This window comes from Equus asinus, chromosome 13 (assembly GCF_041296235.1).
Source record: "Equus asinus isolate D_3611 breed Donkey chromosome 13, EquAss-T2T_v2, whole genome shotgun sequence".
NCBI lineage: Eukaryota > Metazoa > Chordata > Mammalia > Perissodactyla > Equidae > Equus > Equus asinus.
Genome location: NC_091802.1, coordinates 41,005,534 through 41,020,172, shown reverse-complemented (window position 1 = coordinate 41,020,172; position 14,639 = coordinate 41,005,534). Strand labels below are relative to the sequence as shown.

Here is a 14,639-nt window from a genome sequence, read left to right as displayed (position 1 = left end):
AGACTGCCCTAGAGTCAAATCCCGGCCCCACCACTTACCGTCTGTGGGAGCTTTAGCAGGTGGCAGTCCCTTCCTGAGTCTCAGTATCCTCATCAAAAAAACAGAGAACGTGACGCTTAACTGTGCTGTAATCCCTAATGCTTTGCTGAGCACATGCTGGGCTTGTGAAAGCCGATCAACATTGTTGATTCTGTTCTAGCTGGGTGCCTGGATCGCTCTGAGAGTGGGCACCCACCTTTTCCTTGTCCAGGGTTTCATTCATTTCTGAGGTTCGTTCTGAGCAGCAATGCCCAGGGTAAAGCAGGCCAGCCAAAGTGGACGTGGAGTTATATGACTTGTTGTCCAATTCTGACTTGGAGCAAAGTCAGTGCGGGAAGCCACGGCAGCAAGCAGCACACGGATGCTCTCTTGAGCATATGGCTCCAGTGAACTCTGTTTTACATAAACCACACGCTTCCTCTTTACGGCATCCTTTGTGGTACAAGCACCTTCCAAGCTCCTCCTGGCTCCCCCCAAGATATGCTACCCAGATCCTGTGTAGCCGTGCCTCTAATTATTATTTACTCCCTTTGCTTGTGCTTTTAAATTATGATGCTCTTTCCATTCGGCCTGAGGTTCTCAGCCTTGGCTGCACTTTGGAATGACCTGAAGAACTTTAAAAAAATATGGATTTCTGGTCTCACCCCCAGAAATCCTGACTTAGTTGGTCTGGAATGTGGCCTGGCGCTGGAGTTTTTCAAAGCTCTTCAAGGGTTCCCCTGTGCGGCCAGGGCCGAGAGCTCCTGCATTAGTGGGGGGCCTCTGGGCAAGGCAGCTGGGGCAACAGGCCTCTCAGTGCAGCTCGGACCCAGACCTTAGTGCCATCTGATCCCAGATTGTACTTGTGACTCTTCCTTAGTTCTGGCTTTTTTCTCTCCTTTAATTTCAAACAACTGAACTGAATTTTTAATTTCAGTTTCTGTACTTTTAATTCCAAAGAGCTATTTTTTGTTCTCTGTTCCTCTTTTATAACATCCAGCTCTTGTTTCAAGGATGTAACTGCTATACTGATCTCCGAGATTATCAAAAAAATATATTTATCTATCTTAATAGATTGTTGCAGATTCTGCATTGTTTTGTTTTCCCCAATTTCCTCTTTTTCACTGTTTTCTTTGTTTGCTTGTTTTGTTTTGTCTCTGCTTTTCATGTTGGAAACTTCTCTCAAATGTCTGGGATCCTTCTGTTTGTATGTAAGGACGAGACACTAGAAAGCTGATGGAACGTGCCATGTACACGGGCAGGTTGGTAAATTGGCTTTTTGGCTGGTAGAACTACCTAAATTCAGTTTTAGTAAGTCTTTCCTCTGGAGTCATTTTGTTTTTTCAAAGAGCAGAGGGTAGGAGCTGGTCTTGGGCCAGGCCTGGACACGCCTCCTGCCTGCCCTTACTTGAGTAGGCCCTTCATCCTGGACCTATTTAGCCCAAACTCTCACCAGTATTCCTTCCTGTTTTCTCTCACTTGCTTGGCTTTTTCTGCATCACTTTCCCTTCTCTCCCTCTCCTTTTTCTAATAAATGTATTTGCTCAATAGCTCGCTTTGGCCTCAGAGGGGCTGGGCTTCAGTGAGAGCCTTTGGATTCACATGGACCTAATCTGGACCCACTGTGAGCCTGCCCTGGGGCTGCCTTTGCTGGCCCCCACTTCTTCCACGAAATGTCCCCCAGGTCTGGCACACTGGCCGGAAATCTAGTCTTTGAACACTCTGCTCTCGTTTTTCGCACCACTCTGACGTGAAACTCAGTCCTTCCTTCACAATGTAAAATACTGCTCACGCCAAGCATCTGAATTTGGTGGTCTTTGCTGAAGATCTCTTGGGGACCATGAGGTGGGACTGTGTCACACAGGTCACAGCCTCTCACCACCTTCCTGGTGCCTCTCTTCCTGGCTCCTGCCTCTCTCTCCTCTCACTCCTTCCTGCCACGATTGCCCTGGGAGCTTCAAACTCTTCTCCTTTTTCTCCCTCTGATGTCTTGCTAGCCAGCATCAAGGCACTTGGGGTCCCGCCTTCTACCCCAACAACTTCTTAATGCATTTTTTCAAGTAAAGACAATTCTTTCTGCAAGAGGAATTCTGGCGGCAAGCGTTAAGATACACACACTCCTATACCTCAGCGGTGCTCCAAAGCGCCTGGAGGACTCGTTAGACACAGATGGTGGGGCCCTACCCTCAGGGTTTCTGATTCAGTTGGTCTGGGGTGGACCCAGAAACTGCGTTTCTAACATGGTCCTGAGTGATGTTGATGCTGCGCATCTGGAGACCACACTTTGAGAACCCCTCCTACACCTGCTTACAGTAATTATATTGTAATTTATTTTGGTGAGGATTAAACGGGCAAATTAATGCCAAGCACCCAGCACAGTACCTGGCACTTATGTATGTTACATAAGTACTGGTTATGATTTTAAAGGGTGGTCCGATGAGTCTCATTCCACGTGGTTGCTGTCACAGCTCCTTCTGTCTGATGCCACTGTCTTCTCTAAACAGTTAATCCAGACAAAGGAACTGGAATTTACGATTGTTGCAGGAAATCAAACTGAGAGATAATCTAGTCTAACCCTTTCAATTTGCATGAGGAAACAGAGGCCAAGAGAAGTGACTTTCCCAAGATCACACAGCAAGTTAGAAGGTAGCATCTCTATCTTGACTTTTCTTAAGCAACAAATTTTGGGGACTATGGCTGGGTGGCATTTGCCCTTCCCTGCCGTTTCACCAACACTTCTAGAAATACATGAAAAATAAGAAAGTACTTATACTCCAATATTTTACTGAGAAGATTAATGAATAAAAAGTGTCTATGTAACACACACATCTTAGACAGGAAGTGTGAGAGCCCACAAGTACTACAGGCAGGACTGAGGACTCCTGGTCTTGCCCATTGCTTTCTTAAGGAATGCCCAAGGCTTCTATAATTGGGGACATGCTTCCAGACTTAGCTCATCTTGGGGCTGCATAGTGTGGCTTCTCAAGGGAGCTGGTTCATGCTGCTTCCGGTCTCCGAGGTCCCGGAGTGAGCCCTCCCTGGCCACCACTGCAGAAAGCAAAAGCAGAGTCTGTTCCAGCCTGTCCAAGCTTAGTCTGTTCAACAAACAATCATCGAACTTGTGACAACTCTGCATGTGGAGCAGCAAGAAATGGAGGGGAGGATCCAGAGATGCTCAAGACGGAGCATCTGCCTCAGGGAGATCTTTACGACATTGATCTCCTTTCCCAAGAGTATGGTCCTCCCGTCTCTGTTTCTCAGTCGTGTCCAGTTGGAAGGATGTCCCTGATTCTTAGGCTCTCTGTCTGTGTCCTGAGTTTGTTCTCTCCTCCCTGATTGTATTTTCTTCCTCTTGGTAGGAAGACAATGCGTGCTAAGAAGCCTCAGACGTTCTTTCTCCTTTCTCCCTGGATTTATACCACTGCCAGTATGGGTGCAGCTTCTGTCTCCTACACATTTCCTCTTTAAGGGGCCAGGCCTCTTCTGACAGGGAATGCTCCCATTAAAAGGAGCAGCCACTGCCCCACAGAACTGTGGCCTTTCTCAGGGCCGGAGCCGGTGGGGGCGCAGGGGGCAAGGCCACTGGTGGCCCAGGGCCAGGCTGCTGTGGTATCCTGGCAGCCCTGCCCTGGTAATGAGGGCCCAGGTGTGGAGGCGATCCTTTGAAGATGTGTCCTGCAGCCCTCCCCTGGCGATCAATGACAGGAGCCCAGAGTCCTGCTTTAGCCAAATGACAAGCTTGGCCTCTTTTATGAGGAAAGAAACTCCTTATTGGAAACCAAATTAAAAATTAATTAGCAGCTTCTTCTGGGGCTGGGTATAAACATCAACATCCATGATGACTTTCTAGCAGGAGCCCCCTCACTCCAAGGGTATAAAAAGGCCCAAGCAGGATGCGGTCTTGTATACACTGGTGATCCAGGTCACTGCAGCTGAGGAGAAGGGGCCTCCCCAACATGACATCCACCTGCTCACCGGCCTCCACCAAGAGCTGCCCCCGGCCCTCCTCTGTGTGCTCCAGCAGCAAGAGCTGCCGGCCTGAGCTGTGCCTGGGTTATGTCTGCCAGCCCGTGACATGCATGCCTTCCGTCTGCATGCCCACCACCTACCGGCTGGCCAGCTGCCTTTCCAAGACGTACCTCTCCAGCTCCTGCCAGCCCAGCAGCTGCCGGCCAACCAGTGGCATCTCCAGCTCCCTGGGTACCTGCAGCTGGTACTGTGAAGGGACCTTCAATGGCAACGAGAAGGAGACCATGCAGTTCCTGAACGACCGCCTGGCCAACTACCTGGAGAAGGTGCGCCAGCTGGAGCGGGAGAATGCAGAACTGGAGAGCAAGATCCAAGAGGCCTGCCAATCTCAGGTGGTCACCATGTGTCCTGACTACCAGTCTTACTTCCGGACCATTGAGGAGCTCCAGCAGAAGGTGAGGGCAAGCGGTGAAAAGACTTGTTGGGAAGGTGACGGGAAGAGCTGGCATTCCAGATTTGAATCTCATTAATTTACTAAGCTATGTTCAGAGAAAAGAGACTTCCCCAGGGCACGGGATTATCTCATAATTTGAGTGCTCAGCCAGGCCCCTTAACGAGGAAAGAGGCCTGGGATGTAGTCTCAGTTCTCCCATTGATTCACGGCATGACTGGGAGGTCCCTTCCCTTTTCCAGGCCTCAGTTTCCTCATCTGTAAAATGGGGATCATAATGGTCCTTACCTAATGGGGCTGTCGAGAGGATTCCGTGAGTTGATGCAGGTGAATTGTTGAGCGCAGCCCCTGGTACGTGGTGAATTTTCAGTAAATGTCAGTGCTCGTTAAGGACTCTTCTAACTGTTGCATGAAAGACATCAGACTTAATGAGATTTTTTCCTTTCACATTGCTCATTGCATCCAAAATGGGCATTTGGATTTGTGAAGACCCAGGTGCTTAAAAAATAAATCTCCTGTTCTCCAAGGACTCGTCGTTCATTAAATATCCCCCAGAGTTCCAGGGGCTTCCACAGGGATGGCTGCGAGGCTGCAGGGCCCATCAGCTGTTGTCTCCTCATTTGGGTTCTTTTTCCTTCCTCTCATCCCAGACTAACCCCCTCTCTGTGCCTTGGCCCCCAGGTTCTGTGCACCAAGGCAGAGAATGCCAGGATGGTTGTGCACATTGATAATGCCAAGCTGGCTGCTGATGACTTCAGGACCAAGTGAGTTTGGCTGGGGGATGGGGGGGTCCCCTCTCCCTGTACAAGCTTGGGCAGCTTTCCATTAGTTTCACAGAGAGTTGGAAAAGCACCCGCAGGACAAGGTCTTCCCTGAATTCTGTATTCAGTTTCACCCCTCTGCTGCTGACCCTGTCCTTGCACAGGTACGAGACGGAGCTGGCCATGCGGCAGCTGGTGGAAGCCGACACTAACGGCCTGCGCAGGATCCTGGATGAGCTGACCCTGTGCAAAGCTGACCTGGAGATGCAGGTGGAGTCCCTGAAGGAGGAGCTGCTCTGCCTCAAGAAGAACCACGAGGAGGTGAGCCCTGAAGTCAAGTTAAGGTGACCCTGGGAAGCGGGGTGGGAAGAATGTGGGCTTTTGGGTTGGGTAGATGTGGGTTGAAATTCCTAGGCCTGCAGCGTATTGTTTCTGGGACTTTGCCCAATTTATTTAACCTTTCTGAGCCTCCTCAGCTCAACTCCGTCATGCAGTGTTGCTGCGAGACTTGAATGAGGTCATGAGTGTCAGACATCTTTCACTTGGTCAGTGCACAGAAATGCTAGCAAGCTTCCTTCTGCATTTCCTGCATGTGCGTGACAGCCACACGTTTGTGGTGACGGCATTTGTTTTTCTCATGAGAGCCACATACCAGGGTAGAGCGGTGCACTAGGGCCGGAGGGGGTTGGGTTCTGGAACCCATAAGGAATGGCCTGTCCATCTCTGCTAGGCTGGATTGCTGGTGGTGACCCCCATCTCTTCTAAGAGACAGTTGAACTACAGCGGTTTTCTTCTTTTTTCTGTCTCAATCCTTGTTCCTCTTCCTCTCTTCTGTCTGCATATAATATACTTAATCCAAAAGCCACAGGTTGACCCTAGGCTTTCCGAGTTCTCCTCATCTCCTGCAGGTCCTCGGAGGGAAACCCCTCCCCGCTGGGCCCCTGTAAAGCCCACCTGGGCTCTGTGGTTTTTCCCTCCTTCCCTGGGTTGACTCTCAGCCTCTTGACTTGGAGTTTGAAAGAACAAGTGCCTCTGAGTCCTGGCTGGGTTTCCTTAGGCTTAAGTGTAAAGTAACACTCAGTCATCACTACTCGCTGAGCGCCCTAAGGCACCTGACTCATCCCAATTAAATCAGAGGACTGGGAACCCCACCAAGAAGTCACTAACGAGGCATCATCACACACTCTGGCAGCCTCGGCGACAACTTTCTCTCCTTGGCAGCCGGGCCTGGGGAGGTGCCTGAACCGAGAAAAGCCAGGCTCCTGCTGCCCTCCTTCCCAGACGAACGCAGGCTGGGAGTGTAGCCAGGCACACAGGGCACAGGTTTCCCATTTTAGCCCAAATGGACCAAACAAACCGTGACGCTGCTCTTGGCTTCCGCCAAAGCAACAGGAAGCGTTTAGCTGGAGTGCTTCTCCCATCACGGGTGTGTCCAGCTGGAGCTGGAAGACCAACCAGATACTGCAGAGTGGACTGCGGTCCTCAAAGGGCCCCTCTAACCTAGAGATCTTCTGTTCCATCTTTTCTCGTCTCCCAGGGGAGATGAGCTGGGATTGTGTGACTTGCCTGGGGCTCTTGTGCCTTTTTAGGAAGTCAGCGCCCTTCGATGCCAGCTTGGGGACCGCCTTAACATTGAGGTGGATGCTGCGCCCCCTGTGGACCTGAACAGGATGCTGGAAGAGATGCGGTGTCAGTATGAGACGGTGGTGGAGACCAACCGCAGGGATGTGGAGGAATGGTTCAACACGCAGGTGGGCCTCCCGCAGGTGGGCTGGCCCCCCCTCAGTGTCCCTGAGAAGGCATTCTCAGCCTTTCTTGTGTCCCCCATCACAGATGGAGGAGCTTAACCAGCAGGTGGCCACGAGCTCTGAGCAGCTTCAGAGCTACCAGTCGGACATCATTGATCTGAGACGAACGGTCAACACGTTGGAGATTGAGCTGCAGGCCCAGCACAGCCTGGTGAGTGCAGCTGGGTGGGCCCCTCTCCCCCAGCTCTGGCTCCCGGGCAGCACCGAACGTAGATGCAGGCATTCAGGAAAGAGGAGGAAGAGGAGGCCCAGATTCAGCCACCACAGAAGCTTGCGCAGCTGACCTCTCCCAGGGGGGGCTTTCTCCCAAGACCAGGATCAGAGATAAAAAGGGCATGTTTCACATCTGACACGGGTTAGGCAGCCACTGTCAAACACAACTCCCTGAGAAGGCTTGTTATGAGCTTAGCCTGCCCTGCCTGTCTGAACCCACGCTCCTCGACCCCACGTGCGGGGCTGTTACAAATCCCCATGCCAGGATGGATTAAATCAGAGTCTCTGGAGGTGGGGCCTGGGCCTGGGTCTTTTAAAAAGCCTTGCACGTGACTCTAATGTGCAGCCAGGGCTGAAGGCCACTGATCTCAATGACGCCAAGGGGGAGGGGCCAGGCGAACTCAGAGCCACAGCCTGCAGCCAGGCAAAGCTGAAGGAGGGAATAAGTGACTCAGGATCACACAGACCTGGGTTCAAACCCTGGTCCGTCACTTACCAGCTGCTTAACCTTGACCTTTCTGGGCTTCAGTTTCTGCAGTGACGTAGGGAGGTGTCATTCCCAGCCCCTGAGGGAGTCTTGGCTCTTCTTGGTTCTTTCTGAACCGGGCCGTGGAAAATAGGTCTGCTCCTCGGGGTTATTTTGTCTTTCCTTTTGCCTTAGAGGGACTCTCTGGAAAATACCCTGGCAGAGACCGAGGCCCGCTACGGCTCCCAGCTGGCCCAGATGCAGAGTCTGATCAGCAACGTGGAGGCCCAGCTGGCCAACATCCGCTGCGACCTGGAGCGGCAGAACCAGGAGTACCAGGTGCTGCTTGACATCCGGGCCCGGCTGGAGTGCGAGATCAACACGTACCGGGGCCTGCTGGAGAGCGAGGACTGCAAGTACGTGGGCCCAGCCCAGGCCGCACAGAGACACGTGGGTCGGGGTCAGCCGAGGCCATAGGAAGCAACTGGATCTACCCTAAGATAGAACCCTGTCATGATCAAGAAGTGATTAGGAAGCTAGTACGATCTGAGTCAGGCAGGTGTTTACGCTGCCATCCCCAACCTGGCCTGTTGCAGACCATTCTGCTCGATTCCAAGTCGACAGACTCCTTCCTGGTACCTACCACGTGCCAGGCACCATGGGGGACACCGAGGTAGAGGACAACAAGGCATCTGCTCTCAAGTGTCTGGGGAGACAGGCAGACGGGCAACTGGAGGTCACACTGGTGGAGGCAGGGGATTGTTGGCGCTTGGGAGGACAATAGGGAGCTTCCTGTGATGAGCTGCGGTGGGAAGGAGGACAGGAAAGTCAGCTGGGGCCCATTTGTGGAGAGCCATGAAGGCCTGGCTGGGGAAGAAGCGCTTTATTTTATAGGCAGGTGGGAGGCCTTTTTTCAAGGAAGAAATGATAGAATTTGCTCAACTATTTCCGCCACTAGAGGGCAAACACCTAGAACTCAGAGACAATATGAAATATTTTTATCCCCTGCTCCTGGCACGTAGTAGACGCTCAATAAACGTTTCTTGACCAAGTCAGTGAGAACTCAAAGCTGCTCTTCAGGAAGATGGCACAGATGGCAGCAGGAAGGACTGAGTAGAGGAAGCAGGCCCTGGCGGTGGTCTAGGTGAGCAGTGGGGGGGCTCTGTCAGGGCAGAGGAGGCACCCGCCCCCAGCCGCTGTGCAGGGAGGCTCCACAGGGCTTGATGGCTGGCTGGGCGCAGGACACCTCTGGGCCATGGACCACCCGGTGGGCTGATGACTCTCGCAGGCAGTTTCTTATTCTACATTCAGCCTCGCTTCTCTGTCATTCAGAATCTTATCCTCCAGGACAAGGGTTGCAAAGTCAAATGTTTTTCAAGGCCCAGGCTATTAACATATATGAGTGACATGGGTCGCTGTGAGACTGCGGAGAAGCAGGGAGCTGTGCCCTGTCCAATGAGGGCGCCGCCCCCTCAGGGCCGTTTCTACCCTGTGAGATGCAGCTCCGGTATCGCTGGATCTTCTGATTGTTCAAGGGAATCTGGACTTCTTTTACATGTTAAATTCTCCCGATTTTTAAATATTTTCAACAAATTAAAAAAATATAATGTGCCGGCCAAATGAAACACATTTCAGGCCGGATGTGGTCCTTGGGCTGCCTGTGCAATCTCTAGGTTGCTTGGCCTCCATCCAATGTTCAGCGTGTTGTTTCTAGTTTTCAGCCCGCAGCTGTCCGTCTCCGAGATCGTCCTTTCTCCTTGTGCTGTGTATTCCTTCTATATCAGTTGATTAATTCACCTTATTTAACACATTCTTATGAAGCGCCTGCTCTAGGCTCAGTATATGGGGTGGGCAAGTACACACGGCTGCTGACCTCCCTCCCTAGTGGAGAGACAGACCATAACAGAACAGTCGCAGATCACTCTGGAAGGAGGTACATGGGACCCTAGGGCGATTGGACACAGAGAGATCAGAGGAGGTTTCAAGGAGGATGGGACAGTTGGGTTGAAGGAAGCCACTCTTCATCCCAGAGCAAATGGGAGCCCTTGAAGGTTTCAGGCGGGGGAGGGCACGATGAGATTTGTGTTTGTAGACGGTTACTCTGGCCACTGAGTTGACGATGGTTAGCAGGGGCGAGCGTGGGGTTGGGAAGACTAGTTAGGAGGCCGTTGGGGTTACACAGGCGAAGATGATGGCGGTTGGGACTAGGGAAGCTGGGTGGAGAAGGCGCACAGTGGGGTTGAGAGGCGTCGGGGGCAGAATTGACCTGACTTGTTGCTGAGTTGGCTTCCTTCTAACCCCGCCCCACCTGCTTTTCCTCCGAAGGTTGCCCTGTAACCCGTGCTCCATGCCGTCCTGTCCCCCTTGTGCGCCCTCCCCCAGTGTGCCCCGCAGTGTGGTGCCATGTACTGTCGTCGGTGTACCTTGTATTACCTGCCCTCCCGGCCGCTACTGAAGTTCCTCAGCACCGGTGGATCCTGGAGGGACCAGAGCTGGGCGGCTGGTGCCTCCTCAGGATGAGCCTGACCACGGGTGGGTGGCCGCCAAGACAGCAGGGTCCGCCCGGGCCAGCAAGGAACCAGGCACCACGTGCAGCGGTACCAGGAGGAGGGCCGTCCGCAATGCGCCTGCATCCTGCAGGGGGCGCCCTAGCCCCCACCGCTTAGCGCCTGCCCGGCTCACTTCCCCGGCAAATCGCTCTCTTTGCTGATGCTTCTGGCTGTCTCCCGCTGCTTCAGGAGCACGTGTTCCGAGTTACCTGGAAAATAAAGCCTCATTTGGTGGTCCTGCAAAGACATCGTTCTCTGTTTGTCACTGACGCTGCTGTATCTGACAGCCAATTCTACACAGTTGGGCTCAAGAGGAAAGTGGCCGATTTCTATATTTATTTCTATGTCCCTTCTGCTTCCACAGGGGCTTCAGAGGTGTTCACTAAAAAGTCCCGCATGCCATAAACCAGTTAAAACTGGGGGATCGGTCCAGAGCCAAGTAATAAAAGAACAGAGGGAGATAATTATGGCAGAAACCCTGGCCAAACTACTGTAATTGAGAATAATACTGTAATAACCCCACCCCTAAACCTCATTACAGCTGGTACAATGGGATCATTCATTCAAAAGATCTTCACCGATTGCCTCGTACGTGCCAGATTCTACATTACGGGCTGGCTAATCCACGTGGTAGTCCCCCAGACACCTTGTTAATAATGTCCCATTTAATCCTTGCAACAATCTATGCAGAACATACCATTATTTTCTTCCCTTTATAAATGAGGACACTGAGGCTCAGAGAGGTTAAGAAACTTGTGCAAGGTCACACAGCTAGTAAGTAGTGGACCCAGAACTCAAATATAGATCTTTAGGCCCCAGAGATGCTCAACCAATTCACATTCTAAGTCCTCACTATTTGCAAACTACAGCTGGGTGCAGGGGATACCAAAAAATGCAAGTGATCCCCACTGTCCAGACACTTCTAATTAAAGAGGGAGCCAAGACCAGTGTGTGTAAGGCCTCATTCCTTCTTCAATAAGGGTCTAATAATAATAATAAAAATAATAATAACCATTGCTACCACTTATTTAGCACTTATGATGCAGCTGGTACTGTGTTGAGCACATCACATAAATTAACTTGTGCGGTTTCCTGAACCCTGTAAGGCAGGCATCGTGTCCATTTTACAGATGGGAAATGGGGATGTGGAGAGTGGTTTAGTCAGTTGCCCAAGGTTACATGCAAGGACAAAAGTTTGAACTCGGGTCTAGCTGCTTCCACTGTGGCATTATTCTAACCACTCTGCTACATTGCCCAATTCCTACCTAGAAGGAGCATGTGCTGACAAAGATCGGGAGAAAGTACCAGCTTGGGGAGAGCAGAAAAGGCTTTATGTAGCTGGTGGCATTTGCGATGGGCCTGGAAGGTTGACTAGAATGTCTACAGAGCAAGAGAGGTATAGGTGTGTGGGGTCTGCAGGAAAGCAGAAGTCACGCCGAGGAGCCTTGAGTGGCTCTGCTGGCTGGAGCAGCCAGTTCCTGTGAAAGACTGGTGGTCATAAAGGTCAAGTGGTAGGAAGGTGGGAGCCTGTGGTTGGCCTTGGTTTGCCCACGAAGAGCCTGGACTCCGTCCTGAAGGAGGTGAGAGGGCTGCTGCAGGATCTGAGCCCAAGGATGACATGACCAGAGTGGTATTCTAGAAAGCCTCACCAAGGAGGGTAAACAGGATGGCCAAAGGCAGGGAGGAAGCTGAGGAATAGAGTGAGGAAGATGTGAACAGGGTCTCAACTAAGGCAATGACAGTGGGGATGGAAGAATAAGGGATCAGTTTGAGAGATTCAGTGAAGGACCTGAGGGTATGATTGGCCAAGGCAGATAAAGAGGAGACAGCCAGGAACAGGAATCTCGAACACCTTTCTGAACATCACCCTCCAAACGCATAGTTCTTCCTCAATGAGCTGAGGTGATGTTTCTATTAAGGATCTGCCTTCTGGACCTGCCAAGAAGTGATGAGAAGTGGATTGGATCCAGAAGCTGCCTGGGGCTCTCTGGACATGATCCTGCATGCATGTCTGGCAGACAGGGTCATGAGCCTGACCGGAGACACAAACACACCGCTGAGCCAGGCGGGGGAGAGGATGGCGGCGGTGGGGGGTGGTGGGGAGGATTTCAATGAGCTGGAAGGCCAGGGAGAGCGGCTCCTGGCCAACTGGGTGTTCTGATGCCTGAGTGCAAACTAGCCGTCATTCATTCCAATCCCTGTGCAAAATTTGTCTAGAATGTACTTAGCTTGGTAAACATAGCAGACTGAACAGAACCAAATCTTTGGCTCTAGAATCTTAGGCCTGATCTGTCCAATATGGTAGCCACTAACTTCATGTGGCTATTTAATTTTTAATTAAAATAAAATTAAATAAAATCAAAAAATTCAGTTCTTCAGTTACATTAGCCATATTTCAGGTGCTCGGTACCTACATATGGCTAGTGGTACCATACTGGACAGTGCAGACAGAGAGTATTTCAGAAGAGAATATTGCAGAAAGTTCTATTAGATGGCACTGTCTTAAACTGTCAGAATCACCAGGAACCTTACGGACGATCTGGCCCAGGCTCTCACATTTACAGACGAGGCGTCTAAGGACCAGCGAGATGGATGGAAAAATGTGCTCACAGACATGCAGCCAACGGGCAGGAATTGAAGCCAAGCGCTCTGACGCCAAGCCTAGCGGGTCTCTCTGAGCACTTTATTGCTTTCTCCAAGCACCAAGGTTTATTATTCTTTCAGGCTAACAAATGTTTCCCCTGTGCCCTTCTTTCATGTTCCTAAGAAGAAACATTTTCTCTGAGATGCTGAAACTCTCCCCTGGGAATACAGTTCTCCTTTAAAAAATAGCTAGCAACCACCCCCTCAGACTCTCCTTGTCTTTTGGGGCCTCAGGCTGTGGCCAGAGCTGCAGCAGGAGCAATCACGCAGGAGTTGCGGACACTCTGGGGACTTCTGCAGGCTCCTTTCCCCAGCATGGATTGTCCAATCTAACCTGGTCCCTGTTTCCACACCCGTGTGTCACTCCGACTTGCCAAGACCTATCAGACCACCCAAATGCCTGTTAAAGATTTTACAGGAAACCAAGCTGCACAGCACAGGGCCACGAGCGCCGCCCCCTGCTGGAGACGGATGGCCACCATCTTCCGTGTTTGGAAGGTACTCCAAGATAGAGACGTCACGAGCTAAGCTCCCACCTGGCCCATCTCTCTTATTTGACGGATGAGGAAGGCGTGGGCGTAGATCTTGAGAAATGTTTATGCCCACCAGCACCAGGACCTCCTGGAAACTGGACCCAGTGCTACGCGTGGGGATTCTCAGAGGAGCTCTGTCCTCATATCAAAGCATTTGGATTTAATTAACTCCGGTTTATAGCGAAACTTAGGCAAGGCCACGGTAAAGTAATAAAACCTCTCACATATTTGATGTCTGGGAGAAGTGCCCACAGGCAGCGGGATCCTCCTTGAGTGAGGATGGGAAAGAAAGGGCCAGTGTTTCAAAGACACAACTTTCTCTGAGGCCATTAAAGAGTCTGGGCCTCACTTCTGCCCGTCTCTGCCCCAGAGCAAGGCCCCTTCCTAGGGGTAGGGAGGACGGCCCACTGGGCAGAGCTGCCTTCAGGAAGCCTGGAGAATGGCCCAGGGGTCAGACACAGTGACCGGGAGGCTGGGTGGTTTGCGGACTGAAATGCACTGAATGGTACCCTCCCTACTACTCTGGGAAAACTTTTATAATATGATCAAAAAATGATATGCCAGGCCATACCTGGGAAAATTGTTAACAAGAAAACAATTCTCTTTTGGGTTTCGTAAATTTAGTATATGAATGCAATGATCTCAATTTTGCTAAACAGAAAGTTCCTAAGATCATTTGATGTCTATCTTTTTGAACAATTGGTCGAGATAAGTTTATTTCCATATAGCCCTGTCTCTTAGTCATAAATAAGTGACACTGAACACACCAATGAGCATCTTGCCATAATGGCAACAGTCAGTGTCTTTGGCTTCAGAAAACCTGGGCTGGGATCCCCATTCTAGCACTAACGTGTGTGAGATTTTGGTATATCGCCCAAACCCCCGTGCATCTCAGTCTCCTTTTCCCCTTGGGAAGGAGGACTAATTCTCCCTTCTACGCACAATTGGGACAGGATGCACGTGAAAATGCCTCTCGTGATGCCTGGTGTATTGTAAGTGCTCAATAAATGCTGGTTAAAGAAACTCTGCTTTTCCAACAAGTGCTCCCATCTTCTGGTTCTCCTCAGTGTCTACGGCAGCTCAGTCACTTTCTGAGCCATTGGAGCCCGTGTTTCAGAAACACCAGGAGCGGCAGCAACACCACCACATCATCACGCGGGCAGCTTTGCTTGGCTCCAAGGTTAAAGAGCATCTGGATGGACTTCTTATCTTGGTCTAACCACCTCGG

At 51.2% G+C, this 14,639-nt stretch overlaps 1 protein-coding gene across 2 annotated transcripts; it reads left to right on the top strand.

Annotated features, from left to right (window-relative positions):
• Window positions 1–3,461: 3,461 nt before the first annotated feature.
• KRT32 (keratin 32) lies at window positions 3,462–10,150 on the top strand. 2 transcript variants are annotated; one of them, XM_044745718.2, is made up of 8 exons: window positions 3,462–4,442; window positions 5,120–5,202; window positions 5,364–5,520; window positions 6,789–6,950; window positions 7,033–7,158; window positions 7,882–8,102; window positions 8,743–8,830; window positions 10,012–10,146. In XM_044745718.2, exons 1-7 carry the CDS (start codon window positions 3,975–3,977, stop codon window positions 8,801–8,803), a joined length of 1,278 nt encoding a protein of 425 aa, XP_044601653.1. In that variant the 5' UTR covers window positions 3,462–3,974; the 3' UTR covers window positions 8,804–8,830; window positions 10,012–10,146. The 2 variants fall into 2 exon arrangements, with proteins under 2 accessions (XP_044601653.1, XP_014689037.1); XM_014833551.3 differs by lacking the exon at window positions 8,743–8,830 and having other exon boundaries at window positions 3,465–4,442; window positions 10,012–10,150.
• The last annotated feature ends 4,489 nt before the right edge of the window (window positions 10,151–14,639 follow it).